Source organism: Nansenia antarctica (genome assembly GCF_963989245.1).
Source record: "Nansenia antarctica genome assembly, chromosome: 5".
Lineage (NCBI taxonomy): Eukaryota > Metazoa > Chordata > Actinopteri > Argentiniformes > Microstomatidae > Nansenia > Nansenia antarctica.
In genome coordinates, this window is record NC_137690.1 from 27609340 (window position 1) to 27624769 (window position 15430).

The window sequence follows — 15430 nt, forward strand, 5'->3', positions numbered from 1 at the left end:
GCTGTATATGTAATGCACTTGGAATAATATCACTCCTGAAGTTTAACTGAGAGCAACCCAATAGCATTTTCTCCCACAGCAATTACCTAGGAAGACACAGTAAATTGTCTTTAGAATTGCCAAAGTGAAACCAAACCAAGCCAATTCCTGTGCTGTAATGAACAACATTACAACACCCCTGTCCCTCCCACCCCACCCCACCCGCCAGACCAAAGTCTCTTTATCACCTTGAAGACTTCTGGATTCTCTAGTAATTACCGTTATTGTATCATATTTCAACATATAAATAGAGAGGCGTCGAGACAGAGAGACATGACCACTGTGCTCATCTGTAATTGCTGTGTGCACCCAAGTGTACTGCATCGTGTAAGCAGCTGGTGGAAGTGAACCACTGTGAGGTTTGACTGTGTTTAGTGCCCACGAAGCTAACTAATGAAAAGCTCCAAGCAGATAATAGACACAGACCCACAGACCAGGCCGATGAGGGAGGTTACGAAATAATTGCGAAGGCTTACTTTCATCTGGGGTCCTCGCTCAAGGTCATCAAAAATGACTTTCTTATCAAAGAGATGCATTGACTGACGTGAGCGGAGCCGACTTTGTACAGCCCCAAAACTCATTAGAGCCACAAAATAACTTTATCCAACCACAGCACTGAGAAAACAGACAGATGCTCTCCAATCATGGTGTTTATCATACTGATGTGGCTGCATAATGCTGGTGTTTCAGTCTATACATGGGGCCTTGCAAAACGTAGGTCTTTGTATCCATAAGAGAATAGAGAAGCATTTGACCTGCAGTTAAGTTTTCAACATGGATGAAAATCTTCACTGTTTTTTTTTCTTTTTTCGCTCGACTGTCTACTACACAAGGCACTCAAGAGCAAGGTATAATGATTATTTTAATTGATACGGCTATACACTAGATAATTTTTCTATTTTACACCAATAAAATAATATGCCTTCCATTCTATTTTTGCAGATTAAATGAAATGGTCTGCCTATGTTTTGATACATGCGTTGGATTGAATGACTACAATAGTCCTTATTAAATGTAATCCCATTGCTCAATGTGCAGCAATAATCATAGGCTCAGTTAAACAGCTAAAAATACCATTGGTGGGAAACTATAACATGTACCCAAGTATGCCAATCCACTCAATATGATGCCTTATATAACCTTTGTGATTCTGAAATAATAAAAACGGTTCTGCTTTGTTGAAGAGTGCAGCATAGCAGAAAATGATGCCATTACAGCATTTTGTAAACATGCCAGTCAGAAGTTGACCTGCCATAACAGCAAGAGGAGTACATCAACTTTTAAGTTGCTCTAAATCACACTGCCTCTGGCTATTGCTTTTAATACTAATTTGATAATTGTATGGATACCCTGGCAACTGTGGGTGGCTCCCAATGATTCTAAACTCTACCAACATACTGTTAGAGTTTGAGCATAGATACACAATCAAAAGGTGGGGGTGAGATATAATATACTGCTGCCCACTGTCCCAACAAGATTCCAGATTTCATTTTGCAAATGGACATTCTTTTGTGGTTGGGGAGGTATGACAGGATAGTTTTATCCTGGCTATGTTTATGGAGGTTTAACAACTGAGACCAGATAGCAGACATTTTATTGTCTAAAATCATAATGCTTGCACAGCTGCTTAACCTGCTCTCGCTCTGACAGATTTGTTACACTCTTTTAAAAGGGCCCTTTCCCATGATCCTTAGGGTTAGTGATGTTAGACTTGAGTCAAATGTAAAAACAACTCTTGTGCATAAAATAAGTGGGCTAGCTGTTTAGTTAGATTAGTAATCATCATTAGCTCACAGATTTATATAATCCTCAGAACTGACCCACACACTTTTGGGATTCGGTCCAATATTAATGTTTGTCAAGAGATGCATTTCTAAAAGCAGTGTATTGTTATAGTTGCCTTGTCTTTGATCGTTGGTTCTACAATAGGATACACCAGGCCAAGGTTGAGTGGAATTGTGTGGTTTGAGGAGTAGGGCCAACTGCGGGAACCGAAGGGAATCCTTTATTCGACTCTAAGGATGAGATCTTTACCTTGGCTTAAGCAAAACATTGCAAAACAATGGAATCATGGAAGATTCAGTTCATTATCAATTCTAGCATCATTCTGAAAACACTCAGCTTGGACAGAGGAATAGACAAATTGGAGTGTGTCCCCCCCCCCCTCTCTCTCTCTCCCTCTCTCTCTTTCTCTCTCTCTCTCTCTATCCCCTTCTCTCCCTACCTCCATCACTCACTGCACTGTTTGTTCAATAAATCCAGGTGACCCTTTCACCTTTGAAAAGATTACGTTTGTAATGGCTTGCTGGGTAGGTCACACAGTGTAATACACATCTGTCTTCTTGCCCATTATTCGGGCAATAAATTGCCACTGTGAAAACATCTAAATATTAAATATGACAGACGGCGCAACAACATAAAGACAGTGTGTCATCCGATACCCCGGCGCGAGACCCCAGCTCGTCTGTGAAGTGCCATGCCCCGGCTTTAAGTCCCCAAGTTGACAGAGCCATTAAATAAGCCCATGCAACTGTAGCCGCCGCGAGGAAAATCAAACCTAATTCAACACTGATGGATCCAGTGCAGCTGCCCTAATTGCAGCCTGTGTCGACTGCAGCTTAGGGGCTCATCTTCAGATTTATCCTTTGTTTTCCCTTATTTGCTTGTTCTACATTGTGCCTCCATTCTCAAATCAAGGTCGATAAATAGTTCTGCTCCGATGGTAATCAACTCGTTATGCAGACAACGAAGTGAGGAGCAATAAGCGATGATGAACTGTCGGACCCTTGGGGAGATACTACAGGAGAGGGTCTGATTAGGTGGAGAAAATAAAACTATAGTCATGGCTGGCTTGACTAGCCCTAGACCAAATGGTGGACAAGCTTTCGCCTTGGTTTCAATATGTGATGACATTGTCCCACCCTTTCAGAGGCTATATCAGTCTCTATGGGTGTGACATTAAGTTGGATGCAGTTGCATGAGTAGTGCCCTCTAAGCCTGGCTGAAAATGCACGTCAACTTGGGATGAGTAGCTGTGATGCTAACCGTTAATAACGCCACATCTCTCCCCACTGCCACCGTTTCATGAAACAATAATGGAGTTTGGAGGCATAAATCGCCAGTGTGGCAGACAGAGTGTATCCCATCTTCACAGCTAGTTGGATGCTGAGTCCACTACCATCACACTCTGCAGCTGTCCAGCTTTGTTTACCCAACATATTGATTTTTCTTTCTCCCACCCCGTCCTCTCTCTCTTTCTCACTCTTCTGTGTATTATCAGCAATCCCAGACTGGCTTTAATCTGCACTTCCCATTAACACATGCTAATAGGGCCCCGGCGTCTCCTCTATCTATCTGCCAGCCAAGGCCCCCTCAGATGTCAGTGGGGCTGGCTGGCCTGCTTACACGCAGCAGTATGGAAGCCTGGCTGCTGTGTGCAGATTTGAAGTCATTCCCAACAAGGGAAATGATGACAGTCTCAAGAAATGTCAAATGTTCTCAGCACACAAATGCTATGACTTTCTGGTGTGAAAAAAAAAAGTCCACCTCTGGGCAATCAATTAACAATAGAGTTTTCCTGTATAGCACCCTGAAGATTAGAAGACTGTGGGATACTTACAATGGCATGCAGCCTTCCCCTTTTATTCATGGCCAGAAATCTGTTACTGTAGACTCCTCGGATGCCTATGACGCCTTGAGAAACGGCAAAGAGCTCCAGAACACCTGAAAAGACAAACAAATGTTCTGATGATTGATGGACGTTCCATTAACTGGATTCATTTGGCAGCCTTGGTTGTTTACACCTTTGCCCTTGATGAAAGGTCTTTAATTTGAGTCACTTCAATAAATGGCATGTCTAATGCCTTTTGGAAACAGCAATAAGGACGCCTGCTCCAGTGTGGAACTCAAGAATTTAGTTGGCAGTATTTATTTTTTTATTTGGTTTTACTTTACAATTATTGTCCAAAAGGCATAGGGGTACAAGAGATTATAACTTATTTGGTTACAGTTGAATAACATTTATATTATGCAATATTGTCACACTATAAAGTAACATTCTGACTGATATAGCATACTCATGCTCTGGACCAGTCACTGGCAAAAGTTAAGACTCTCTCTGTGATGTGTGTTTAGTTATTCAAATATACCTTCCGACAGTTCATTCCTCTCTGTAATCAATAAAGTACGATTCATTATGATAATGTGAGAGTCATCACGTTATCATTCAAAGACACACTGTCTCTTTGTTGTCTCCAATACTGGCATGTTGGAACTAAGGACCCCTTGAGAATCTCTGTAGCTGCCAAGTAATCTGACAGCTCTTCTAAAGGAGACCATGAAATGAGGGAGAACGTGCCTTTTCATGGTCAGCTTCAACAGTTTTGTAAATAAATTACAAGACATCTGAGTTGAACAGGCAGTCTAAAGTCAGATTTATACCTGTAGATATACTTTTCAGATTCTTGTTACAAAATGAACAAAGTTTGTTTCTTTGACTAAATGAGTTGAAGTTGACTTTTTGGCCAACAATTTTAGACGGTTTGGATACATAATTGCATTTAAAACTCTACCACTTGTTCATCTAGTCTCACTTAGTAGATTACGTCAACAAAGAAAAACATGTCTATCTGCATACATTATTCACAAGTCTATTCAAATACAAAAGAGATCTCATTATATTTTTATTATACTCTGCAACAGTTTTGGACATGAGTAAACAGAAGCAGAAAATTGGCACGTCGCAGTCAATGACAACCATGTTGTGCATTACATTGTTGTGATGACAATCATAGTGATTTCCAATCCAAAACATCCTAGCCCCCTCTGTTGCACCTGTTACTCACACAAACCTGCCAACATCCAAAACAAGAAGCACAAAACAAGATATTTAAACCAGATGGTCTACCTAAGTCAACAATTTCCCAGGGCCACAAGTACCCTAAGCACATAGGTGCTGGAATGCCATTGCACTATATCTGTGACTGTTCTGTGTATAGGCTACACTGAAACTCGGAACCCTATCCTGTCAAGTTATTTATTACTAAACTACAAAGACAATCCTTCCTCAGCTACATATATATTTACAGTCACCTATCCTAAAAGTATGTCATGGATATTTTAGTTTAGGCCCATTTATGCCAGAATATTATAGGCCTAAAGGCTAAATCCAAAAAAGGGGTGAACATGAGTGACAGTAGGTGTTCTATGCACAAATGTAATCTAGCAAAGGCAACTGCATTTTGTATGTCCAAATGTGGACAAACACCATTATGTGTAAGCTAAACCATTTAATGCTTCTCTCTATTGCCACTTTATGAATAATTTAACCACTTGAGAGGTCCATAACAAAACACTGGTTAATAACTTACTCAACTGATTGGGTTCATGGCTGCCGTTAACTCTGCCGTCGGGATGAATCTGCAGATGGAACCCAATGCCAACCCTACAGTACAGCCTGCAAGTCCTGCGTCCCGAACTGATACCCTCTTCCAGAAGTTGGTCCTCCAAAGGAACGTAGTGCTCAGACCCAGTCACGGCAGCGACAGCGCAAATCAGCAGAGCGAAGGTAAAAAGGCAGAGAGGAACATTCATTCTTCCACAAAGGGACTGTCTGTGTCTCTGCTAGAGCACTTCTAGCATTTTGTTGTCCCTCCTGAGCTCTATGCAGTACGAGGATCCGTGCGCACGCTCATGCAGATCCAGCGCTCGTGGGCATTACCCCGGCTGCAGTAGCTGGAGTTGTTCTGCTGGCAAGGAGATATTTATAACACGAATGATCTCACTGCTTGATGCATGCCTGAGTTCTGAAGGACGTGTTCTCATCCGGATTTCCTCGCTGAAAGACCAGTCCTGCTCAATATCGATCCACACCAGCGAGGCACAAAGAGGACGAATCGGACAGCGCACAATTCCCAAGGACTCCGTGCCAGGACGCAGTATGCGCGGCATTTTACGCACGAGGAGACATAGTTTTAATAGATCAGCGGGTGGCACACTAATAATTCATAAATGAAAGCGAGAGAGGTATCCATTGACGGTGACTCAAGCCTTCTTTCGTAATCGGAGATTTGCTGTGGGGAAAGTTCAAACTTTGTGCCACTGCGACCGACGAAAAAGAACCGTAGGGGACAGTGGGTTTAAAATAGATCTGTTACAGTTCCTCAGGTGGCGCTTGAGAGTTTTAACATTCGCATTGGTCTCCTCACGCGCGCGTATTTATATAGCCTAGTACCTTATTTATTTACCGACCTGTGAGACCTGTTCACATGATTACAAGAGTGTAACCTTTCAATATAAGATGCCTTTTGATGAGATATAGGCTATAGTATTGTTATGGATTGGCACTGTAATTGACATGACACTTGTTTTTGCCTGAGGTTTTTAGGCATTATGCATTTTCACCTTTTATGAACTATAATTATCCTCAGAGTTCTTCAGTTATCCATCTTTAACAGCACATACGAAATGTAATCACTCATAAACTATTGAATAGCTTATTTAATTTATGAGATAGAGATCCTATCTTCTTTTACTAGAGACATATTATCCCTTGGTGGGCTTTTGAATAGTCTCTTATTACTTTTATGATTCTCAACCAGACAGTATTGTTGTCCAAACCAGTCCTTTCCACTTAATGTTCTGCAGTGCAGTGGAGGGGTTAAGGTGAATATCATATGCCATGCTGCATGTCCTTCTCAGTGGGAAATCCACTTTTGCTTTGTAATGGTGTCTGGATAATATGGGAAAATACTCAAGTGGAGTAGATCACCATGACCTATGGCTGCACACACAGACGTACTTGGTATAGTCATAAACACACTGGTACAGTAAATTGTAGCCGATTTCGACTTAGGGAATATTTTCCCCTTGTGTTGAAGGACACTCAAAACATTTTAAGACTATTTTAGTCTAGAAGTAAAATGTAGACATTTGTTTTGACCAATAGGTAACAAATAATTTTGGATAACAACAGTCATCTAGTTAACAGTGATTTAAAAATATGAAACACCACACTAAAAACAATTTCTCTAAGTCCATGTTCAAAATGCTCTCAAATCTACCACACAAGAGTGGGCTAATCGTATTAATTTTTGTTGCCTTCACATGCATTCATCCCAGCCTTCATTGTTTTTAGAGCGGGCCGCTATGTTTGAATTTGATTATCTCACACACACACACACACACACACACACACACACACACACACTGTGGATTAAGGGTGGGTGCGGGTTGTAGGGCTGGCCTAATTGTCTCACACATAGCAAAGACCCTAGCCTGCATTACCTTTTATGTAAACAATGAGGCAGTGTTTAGTCCCACTGTTGTAAGGGCCATTCATTCCTGTGAGGCATTCCAGTAACAGTGAGGTAATCCTCTTGAGTTGTATAAACATGGATGATCCTGATTGATTCCCCCACCCAATTGATCCCAGCTTTTAGAAGCTTTTTAGTCTAAGCAAAGAGCCAGACATCAGTTCTGGATAGTCTGGCCCCCACTAGACTATGATGAGATGTCAGACCTAGGTATTTGAGGCATATTTTCGGACATTCTATCATCCAAGAGACAATTGATCATTTTGATCGGGCGCATTGGCAGCAATGTCTTAGGGACCAGTAATGCAGCACTGTGGGGGGGGGTTACTGTTAGTCCCTGTACCGTACTGACCTAAAGTCAGCATAGCTTATTCTAGCCCCACATACTGTACCTTCTCAATAATGTAGGCTGTTTGTGATGCATGTTTGGAGCAGCTTTGCTAAGACATCTATTATGGTTGAAAAGGTCGCCAAAGTTGATGCCTTCATTCATCAACTGCCATTAAGTAAAAGTCTATGACGATGCTCTTGCTCATGTAGCATGTTGCATAAATAAAGTTGTGCCCTGGTGTGTGAAAAGGCCACCTCTATATCCAAACACCATCAAATTAGGGCTCCCTGCTTGTATTTACTTTGGCCAATTCAGATGAAAATGTTGCCTCCACTGCCTGGTTGAATCCACAAACATGTCAATATCTGGGGTAATCCCTGAGAGCACTTCCCATCCCATCAACCCTGTGAACGTGTCTTCTGTAGCGTTTCAACATTCCGCTATGGCACAGAGCAGAACGCCGACATGTTTTTCTCAGAACACTGACGCCTCTTAGAGTGGACGCAGTCACAGACCCCCACACCCCCACCCCCACCCCCACCCAACCACTCGAAAAACATTTTTGGATCATTCTGCCTAAGGGGGGTTCAAAGACAGCGCCCCACTGAAACGAGTCAGACAAATGAGAGGGGTGACGAAGGGTAGGGTTAGGGCTGGGTAAGGGGGTGGAGGGAGGTGGGGGGGGATGGGGGGTGTTTAGAACCCATGCATTTCAAACCGAAGCATTTAATCAGCAAGTCCCATCTAAAAAAAAAAATGCCTAGACGCAAGCGCTCGCCAACAATTGTTGGGAAAGGGACCATGTTGTCTTTTGGCTCCGTCCTCCGTTCACTGGCTGAGTAACAAAGAAACACCTGTTCACTTGTTGCAGACACAGCCACCTGTCAATGAGGAAGGGGTGGGATTAGCCTCTGACAGGCGACTGTCAATATGCGGCCTTGACGGCCACCAAGACTTTGCATCTAAATGGACAGGCAGGCACCTGGTCTCCCAACACTGAGGACCCAATGACAGCTCATGTAAATGGACAGGCAGGCACCTAGTCCCCCAACACTGAGGACCCAATGACAGCTCATGTAAATGGACAGGCAGGCACCTGGCTTCCCAACACCGAGGACCCAATGACAGCTCATGTAAATGGACAGGCAGGCACCTGGCTTCCCAACACTGAGGACCCAATGACAGCTCATGTAAATGGACAGGCAGGCACCTAGTCCCCCAACACTGAGGACCCAATGACAGCTCATGTAAATGGCCTGGCACCTAGTCCCCCAACACTGAGGACCCAATGACAGCTCAGCCCCTGTGTGTCGGCCCTCTTAAGAGTGTCAACTATGTCAACTGTAGGTACTTCTCCAGGATATTTCAATGGGGAAGCCATGTATGGCTCAGACACCTGCTGAGGGTTGAATGACCATGCCCAGGCTACCTTCAAGGTCCAGTTTCATCTGACGTTTAATACATAAGTTCCATGCTGTTAAAAGGGAAGCACATTTGACAACAGGCGGTAGGGCGCAATGTGTTTGCATCTTTGTAATACTGTTTGGTGAAGGAAACAATTGGTTGGTGCTTTTGTTAAAATTGGATGTATAGCCAGCATTTGTCTCTATAGACTTGTCTTCATTCTGTCGTCAATTATATTCACCACACGATTATTGTGCAATATTACATGTTGGCTTGTAATTGCTTTCCAATTCCTAATGCCTAATAGCATAGAAAATAGCATCACATTTGCACACCGTTGTCTATTTCTAAGATATGAAGCATACTCTTCATGAAAAGTCCTTGGGTGGTGATAGAGATAAGTGCATCGAATAAATCTAGTCTGTTTTTTCTACAGGATACAGCAGGACTGGACTGAACAACAGCTCTATCCCCATGCAATCCATTATCTCTCTGCACATCTGGCCTTCCCTGGGGGGCCATACATCTTCATTTGGACCGCCAGCCGTGTGTGTGTGTGTGTGTGTGTGTGTGTGTGTGTGTGTCTGTCGGTGTGTGTCGGTGTGTGTGTGTGTGTGTGTGTGTGTGTGTGTGTCTGTCGGTGTGTGTCGGTGTGTGTGTGTGCGTGTGTATGTGTGTGTTTGTGTGTGTGTGTGTGTGTGTGTGTGTGTGTGTGCGACTGTGCGTGCGTGCGTGCGTGTGTGTGTGTGTGCGTGTGTGAGTGTGTGTGTGTGTGTGTCCTCCAGGTCAGAGTTGAGGCTTGGATATGGCTGCACTCACCCTGATGTATACCCCTAACAGTGGAATCCTTTGCTCTGAAATAACTCTCCTAGAAGCTTTTTATCTTCTTTTCCTCTTTGGTCCTGTCCAGCAAAAAGCAACAAACAGTCACTAATTTTTCTTGGGGGGACAGGGTTTCCTGTTCCTGTACACATCCCATCTTCATTAATCCCTCTAGATCCCGTACCTGCCCGCACTTGTTTTTCAGGCGCCTAACTAGAGCGCACTTTGACCAAAGGCCTCTCTCGGCAGGGAAAGATTAGTTCCGTCTCGTTTTACCCTGGATTTCCTATGTCTATATGTTGACCTTTGCCGGGGAGATAAGGGTGGGGGGGGGGGGGGGGGAGTTGGCTTAAAGCGGGACATGGTAGTAAATAAGAAAGTGTCCTTTGCTGTGAGAGAGTTGACCGAGGAGATGGACACACGGCTAACTCAATCTGAGCCGTGCTAAAGTTTTGCACCCTGAGAGGTGGAGAGGGACCGCGGTCCTGTCATTGCTGTGGCCGCTGACGCTGGGTTGCCTTTCATAACGGGCTCATCCTACCTCCCCTCCCAGGCTGCAGGGCTACATATATATATATATGTATAGTGTTGTTCTGCTTCGAACGGAAAGACGTGTGGAATGTGCAATGGGTTAGAATTTGTGCTCTGCAGTACAGTTGACTCCTGATCAGTCGGATTGCTTTGAACTGCTAGGTAGGTGCACAAGTAGGCTAAAACAGGAGAATGCAGATATCAGGATGAATTAGACCTAATAAAAGGATGAATTAGGCCTAATAAAAACTGCTTTGTATTGGGAATTCTGAACTGCAGTGTAGGGCAACCTTTTGAAGAACATACAGTATGTGTGGGTTCCATGTTAACCCCTTTCCACAGAGGGTTCTAAATAAATGCAACGCCAACATGTTTTACATGAAACCCAAAAGAGTTCTACACTGAATCCAAAAGTGTTCCTCTACAGATACAGATGAAGAACCTTCCAGAGTGTAAGGCCCTGTGTGTAATGAATGAACTTTGTCTGGAATACATGAGTGTCCAAGAGATGGGAATGTGAGGGGGTCAGACACGCAAAAGCAGCTCCATAAACCAATGGAGAGGAATCAGTAACGCGTGAGCTTCCCAACACCTGCTCAGTCAAACTGGCCCTGCGGAGCGCTCGGTTTATATGGTCCTTTAACCTGACAGGGAGGGAGGGAGGGAGGGAGGGAGGGAGGGAGGGAGGGAGGGAGAGGAAAAAGAGAGAGTCAGGGAGAAACGTGTGTGTGTGTGTGTGTGTGTGTGTGTGTGTGTATTTGTGTTTTTCTACATGTTGTATCTGTGTATGTGAGAGTGAAAGAGGGGGCAGAAAGAAATTGTGCAAGCATGTGTCTGTCAGAGATACAGAAGACAGGCAGTGTGTGTGTGTGTGTGTGTGTGTGTGTGTGTGTGTGTGTGTGTGTTTGTGTGCGTGCGTGCGTATGTGTGTGTGTGTGTGTGTATGCGTGCGTGCGTGTGTGCGTGTGTGTGTGTGTGTGTGTGTGACTGTGAGGTAGTGTAATCATTCCTTGTCATTCCCTCACTGCTGCCTGCTGCCAGCTCACACATCACCTCTCACCACCACTAACTCTGACATTGCTGACCGGTGAGCTTGATCTGTCAGATGACCACAACAATAGCTAACGACCTCCGATAGCTCCAATTCCAATGCAATAATGCAACAACGCTGAGTATGCCAAAATAGTTGAGTAGCAGCACACTTATTCCATATGCTTGAGCTGCATTCCACTTTAGTCACTCCAATCATTTAAATGAGAGCATTTCTAAAGCCCACCCTACACTATATGAAAGAAAAGTTTGAGGCCAAGAAACAGGTGCAACCTAAATAGCTAACCTCCTCTTGGGTCATTCTTTCTCTGCAATGCCGAGAATTCAAACAAGCAGGCTTGCACATAAAACAGGTACAATCCCCCTACAAAGAGAGAGAGAGGAGGGGGGGGGGGGTGGACATTTCACAGGCATGTACAGAGATTGTCTTTAAAGTGGACAGTAAGTGTAAATTTGTCCCTGTCAGCGAGGGAGAAGATTGAATACTTAGTGCATGAAAATAGTGCAAGGGTTGTTTAGCACTGCTTCTATATATTTAGCTTTTTTTTTTTTTACTAAATAACGTGACACAGATATCCTAATCAGCGGGCGGAAGGTGGAGCTGGCCTGCGTGCCCAGGCTTAATGACAGTATCAAATAGATTCGATTTGTGGTGTGAAGCTTGCGCAACCGGGAGGTGCTTTTGAAACAGATACGTTTGAACCCAGCTTTCCTTTCAGAGCCTTGTTAGCTCATTTCACTCCACATAGGTGACACTATGCGATGTCTGTAAACGTCTCAATGATGGACTATTAAAAAAACTTGTTTATTATTCCATCCAAATCTACTCCATTTGGGTTCGTTGGTGATTCCTCTGTTGTCTGCAGGTGTCACACACATAATGTAATAGGTGTGAAATCTACTGTGTTAATACTCACCTGAGCATTCTAAAATCAAATCAAACTTTATTTATAAAGCACATTCGTACATAAATGTATGCCAATTAGACGTAGACATGTTAGGTCTTCTCGGCAGACGGCCTCCATTAGGCCTTTTGCCAGCATATCAACCCTAAAAAAAAACAGTTGGGACCAAGTTCATCATAGGACACATGGCATGTAAACGACACCCCCTAGGTCAGGTGGGTTTGGTTTGGCCTAGTCGGATATATAAACTGTTCTCGACCGGGGCGCGCTGAGTGATGTAGTGACAAATGTGACAGGGGGGGCTCACGAAGGGGACGATGACACCAGCAGCCAAGCATGGGGGGCAATAAATATCCCAGGGAGAGAGAGAGGGGGGGGGGGGGTAACAGATAGCAACCAACCTGACCATCAATGTCTCACTCTCCCTGCCAAATTGACCTGACTGACCTATTTGTTCTATTGACTAATGATGGGTTATTGTTTATGAGAGTAGTTGAAGTCATGTGTAATGATGGCCTTCAGTGGCTGTTTAGTATGAGCTGCAACAATACAGGTATGTACCAGAGTGGCAGAGGATTGATGGTTATCTATCATTTTGATCTATACGCTCAAGAGAGGATTTGTTGATGTGTGTGGCTTACTGGAATGTCCACCTGGTCTAATGAGTGATTGCTAGATAAGATGTAAATTCATCTGTCACCGTCTGGGGGCTCTGAGGACAATAGACAACAATAATGTCTTTGGAATAGGCTGTAGTTTGCATTGTCTCCACTTGATGTCACTGTTGAGCTATTGTCGATGGTTTCATGGTTTGATTGTGTGTCTCTATCACTGCAACAACTGTATATGTAATCAATAATGCACAATAACGACATCTAGTTTTTTATTTCCACATAATTTCATTCGTTTTGGACATCAGTTTTTATTTCATTTTAAAATGTTTTGTATTCTTGGCTCTATGGATTCCAATTAATGTAACCTGTTAGTACCCTATTCAAATTAGTTTGAACAGCAGGCATGTATTGTTTCTACTCACTTACAGGTAAGACAACACACAGTCGCTGTTATGCATTGTCACTCTCAAAACACAAGGCTTGTGGTCTCTCATGGAATAATTGTTTTTAGTCAATTCTAAATGCATTGTCCGTGATATTGTACTCATATAGGTCTACAGCCTACGTTGCTTGATCGCAAGGTCTAACGGGATAAATCATTACATTTTAAATAGTAGTGAAATTAATCCGTTTTTACTTTTTGTGTAGTGTACACCAGACTGTTTATAAATCATGTTATTGGCCTGAAGATAATCATTGCGCAGTCAGTGTGCCTACAATTTCTCTTTTAATTCAAATGTATTGGTAAGAAATGTTACAGATCCGCGTGCTGGTCTGCTTTGGATTTAACAAAATGTCCCCAGTTAACGGTGAATATAGTAGGTCATGTTCATGGATGAATTTGATATGTTTCTAATTTTAAATATTGCAGCCGTATTTTCTGCTTGGTCGAATAAGCACTGACTAGGCTCTTGCAGGTGCTGCAGCTCAGAGAGAAAGGTTAGAATACGGTGTCAACCTTTTTGTTCTCATTTATTGAAAAGTGATGTAGTGTTTGAAGTTCTCAAGGACGACAGGAATACTTCAACCCCGTAACTAAACACATTGGCTACTGCTACCAGGTTGTAAAGGAAAATGTTTGGATGCGATTCCGTTTAGCTTGGCGTTTTATTACGATATTTAGTGATTGTTTATGTGATATAGACCAACTATGTATAGCGTACGTCTGACAACAATATTATTATTATTATTGTTAGTAGTAGTAGTAGTAGTAGTAGTAGTAGTAGTAGTAGTAGTAGTAGTAGTAGTAGTAGTAGTAGTAGTAGTAGTAGTAGTAGTAGTAGTAGTAGTAGTAGTAGTAGTAGTAGTAGTAATACACTATTATTAAGCCTATTAGTAGTATAGTATTATTATTATTATTGTTATTATTATTATTATTATTTCTTATTAAGCTATTAGCTAATACAAAGCAGCTTATAGGTGCTAATATTTTTATTAGCCCACTTGTGTATCTGTACGTATTAACATTCTTACCTTGTTCACTCTGTTGGCCAAACAACAACATGATGATGACTTGGCCTACTGTAATTTTGAGAGAATGTTTTGACCGTTTTATGCCGAAGTCAGTCAACTATTCCAAAGCATTACAGATAATACGGTCATTTGAACCACGTTTCGATAAAGTCATGTGTAAATGCATTATGTAGCCTATAAGACTAACATACTAACGTTAGGCCTAAAAACCCTTCAACATCATTGATTGATTCAATGGCTGTTCCACTGTTTAGATGGACTTGCGTAAATGTTATATGTCCTACTAAGTCCATTCATTCATACTACAGTCACACGTAAGTTGCCCCTGTAGCCCTAACTGTGTAATAACATCGTATTGTTAGTATTGCTAATATGGTGTGTTAGTACATTTATTTAACATTTACCGTTCAACTCCATGTACTATACAATTGCTATGTAATTAACACTATTTGGTTGGTTGAATAATTACAGCATTATGACACAGCTATAGGGGCACATTTATATTTTAGTTTATCCTGTATTGAAATGTTGGATAAACACAGGTTCCACACATCATGATGAAAATAAAGCTATTTTATTGTCAAAGCATTCAACATGATTAGATAAACTATCAAGTAGTAAATTTCAGGAAAAGGAAGAAACACTGAAACTATTCCCCACTGACACAAAATATTACACTTTGTATTTCAAACAAAACAGATATTTACATTGTACTATATAGACTGCATCTTAAATCAATATCTATTTAATAATACATGCACTCTGAAATAGTGTGACATAATATCCCAATTTGTGTCAATAGTTCAACTTTTCATTGTAGACATGAAAAACTCATTGAAACCATGAAATGTAACTACATTTTTATTCATTTTCTATATATGTATTTATATAATATAAAATACAACTTACTGTACATTTACACATATTCTTATCTTCCCTTATTTCCCA

The 15430-nt window shown here is 42.1% G+C and overlaps 1 protein-coding gene across 1 annotated transcript in view; it reads right to left on the bottom strand.

The window, feature by feature from the left end:
• Positions 1–5631, bottom strand: part of fgf5 (fibroblast growth factor 5) — a gene marked incomplete at both ends in the record, with an annotated part of 8233 nt that extends 2602 nt beyond the window's left edge. Inside the window, 2 exons of the mRNA XM_080533111.1 lie at positions 3659–3762; positions 5409–5631. Coding sequence (XP_080389237.1) covers positions 3659–3762; positions 5409–5631 — 327 coding nt within the window. The remainder of the gene's footprint in view (positions 1–3658; positions 3763–5408) is intronic.
• Positions 5632–15430: the final 9799 nt, after the last annotated feature.